This window comes from Wasmannia auropunctata, unplaced genomic scaffold (genome assembly GCF_000956235.1).
Source record: "Wasmannia auropunctata unplaced genomic scaffold, wasmannia.A_1.0 LD335985.1, whole genome shotgun sequence".
NCBI classification, from domain to species: Eukaryota; Metazoa; Arthropoda; class Insecta; order Hymenoptera; family Formicidae; genus Wasmannia; species Wasmannia auropunctata.
Window position 1 is genome coordinate 2,165 of NW_012026905.1, and position 2,308 is coordinate 4,472.

The window sequence follows — 2,308 nt, forward strand, 5'->3', positions numbered from 1 at the left end:
CAACAATGTAACCACATTAGATTTTGTAAGTGTAACAAAATTATTAATTAATATTTATTTTTTTAACATTTCTTAAAGACGCTCTCAAAACGTTGTACAACAAAAAGGTTATCTATTATTTAAACAAAAGTACTTATTGTATAAAAAACATCTTTCTGTATTAACCGTTATAGTCTATTATAGTTTAAAATCTTATTTTAAACATCCTGTGATTCAGAATGAATTAAGACGTTCCATTCTTCTTGTTAGTTAAATATATTTATTATTGTTTGAAATATTGCAAATAAATATGTTACTATTGATCATAAAACATCTTGCCGAATTGACTATACAGAGTGTTCATAAAGTATCGGATCCCCCCTCTATCTCAGAAAATACTAACTGGATAAAAAAATTTTTTATTTAAAGTTTTTTAGTATTTTCTGAGATAGAAGGAGGGTCCGATACTTTATGAACACCCTGTATAGTCAATTCGGCAAGATGTTTTATGATCAATAGTAACATATTTATTCACAATATTTCAAACAATAATAAATATATTTAACTAACAAGAAGAATGAAATGTCTCAATTCATTCTGAATCACAGGATGTTTAAAATAAGATTTTAATTGTTAGAAAATAGATAATATTTATTAAACTGAGTAAAAAGAAGTAAAAAAAAGTTCAAATTAACATGAATTAAAAATATAATTAATTTTGAAAAAAATATTCTATTACAAGTAAAGCTTCATAGATGACCTATGGCTTCTATAAATGGAGCGATGAAGCTTTCTACTACTACAGTTAGAACAACTTTTCTTTAATAATACAGATTAATGCATGAACTTTTATATAATTATACAATTGTATTTCTTGTTAGTTAAACGTATTAACATATTAGGATTTCATCATTAAAAGGTTTTAAAACCCTTCTTTAACTTACTATGATTAGATCGGTTTAGTAGAGAGATACGGTTATTCCGCCGAAGAGCATTATGTCACAACGGAAGATGGTTATAACTTGGTAATACATAGGATATCAGAAAGTCCTTTATTTAAGGATCAATACAGAAGAAATATTGTTTTCCTCCAACATGGTTTCTTGGCCACGTCTGATACATGGGTGTTGATTGGCCCTGACAGAGATCTTGGTGAGTGACCGTTCATGCATAATACTCGTACATTAGCCATTAAGAAATATGTTAATATAGGATTTATTTCATCATCTAATCAGTGATGTATCTTCGACCGAAACTTTTCACTTTTCACTTTCTATTCCTAAGTCCGTGTGAAACTGTTCGCAGCACATAGATTCATTGTTTCTATGTGTGAAATGTGAAATCATTAAATACGTACAGTACACAGATTAATGTAGAAATTAACGAATAATAAATAATGCTAACAACACAAACCACAGTGGAATTTTTAATATTTGAAGACATAGTTCTAGTCACGATATGGGATAGCCACATACACACTCATTCACATGTGTGCGCGCTGTGTATATCTATTTGGTTGAGATTAATAGGTCAATTCTAAGAAAAATCGTAAGGCTCGTAACTTGTACTTTTCGTGAGAATTTATGACTAAACTTATAATTTTAAAAAACAAATAATATATATTTAAAATAAATAGAATATGTAGAAATATGTTAAGATAAATATAAATATGTATCTTAATAAAGAAAAAATTACATTTTTATTAGAAATTATAACTACCAATAATTAATTCGACAATATCATTAAAAAAATAATTTTGTATTATTATCTTGTGTTACAGCTTTTTTATTAGCTGATCAAGGATACGATGTATGGATTGGAAACTTTAGAGGAAATTCTTACTGCAGATCACATATAAAAATGTCTCCACGTGATAAGGACTTTTGGCAATTTAGGTAAAATTTTATTTTACATGTACATTACTATTTTTAAAAATATTTTTTGCTATTTAAAATAATTTTTAGTTATATCTACATTTATCTTTCTTTTTCATTTCTTTTATTTTATCACAAGTTCGGATTCTATAATTTTTATTAAAAACAATTTTTTCTTAATAAAAAATATGAAGACTTATAATACTATGCATTAGGGTGAAGCGATTTCTTACCCCCTGTTGTGCATGTATTTTCGGAAAAGGTATAAAAAATGATGAATTTTAATGACAAGCGGAAATTTTTTAATTAATATCTACCCCTCCTAAAAAATAAAAAATCATCGTTTTTTCCATTTTTATTTTATTTCAATTAATCATCGGTTTATTATGGTACATAACAATTGTTTCATAAAAATAATTTATTACTGGAAATCTTTTTTTGTTTCAGTTCTTGGC

The 2,308-nt window shown here is 26.3% G+C and overlaps 1 protein-coding gene across 1 annotated transcript in view; it reads left to right on the plus strand.

The window, feature by feature from the left end:
- Position 1: 1 nt before the first annotated feature.
- The window catches only part of LOC105454526 (lipase 3-like), a gene marked incomplete at its 5' end in the record, with an annotated part of 4,672 nt that continues 2,365 nt past the window's right edge, over positions 2-2,308 (plus strand). Inside the window, 3 exons of the mRNA XM_011697198.1 lie at positions 2-25; positions 933-1,131; positions 1,760-1,874. Coding sequence (XP_011695500.1) covers positions 2-25; positions 933-1,131; positions 1,760-1,874 — 338 coding nt within the window. The remainder of the gene's footprint in view (positions 26-932; positions 1,132-1,759; positions 1,875-2,308) is intronic.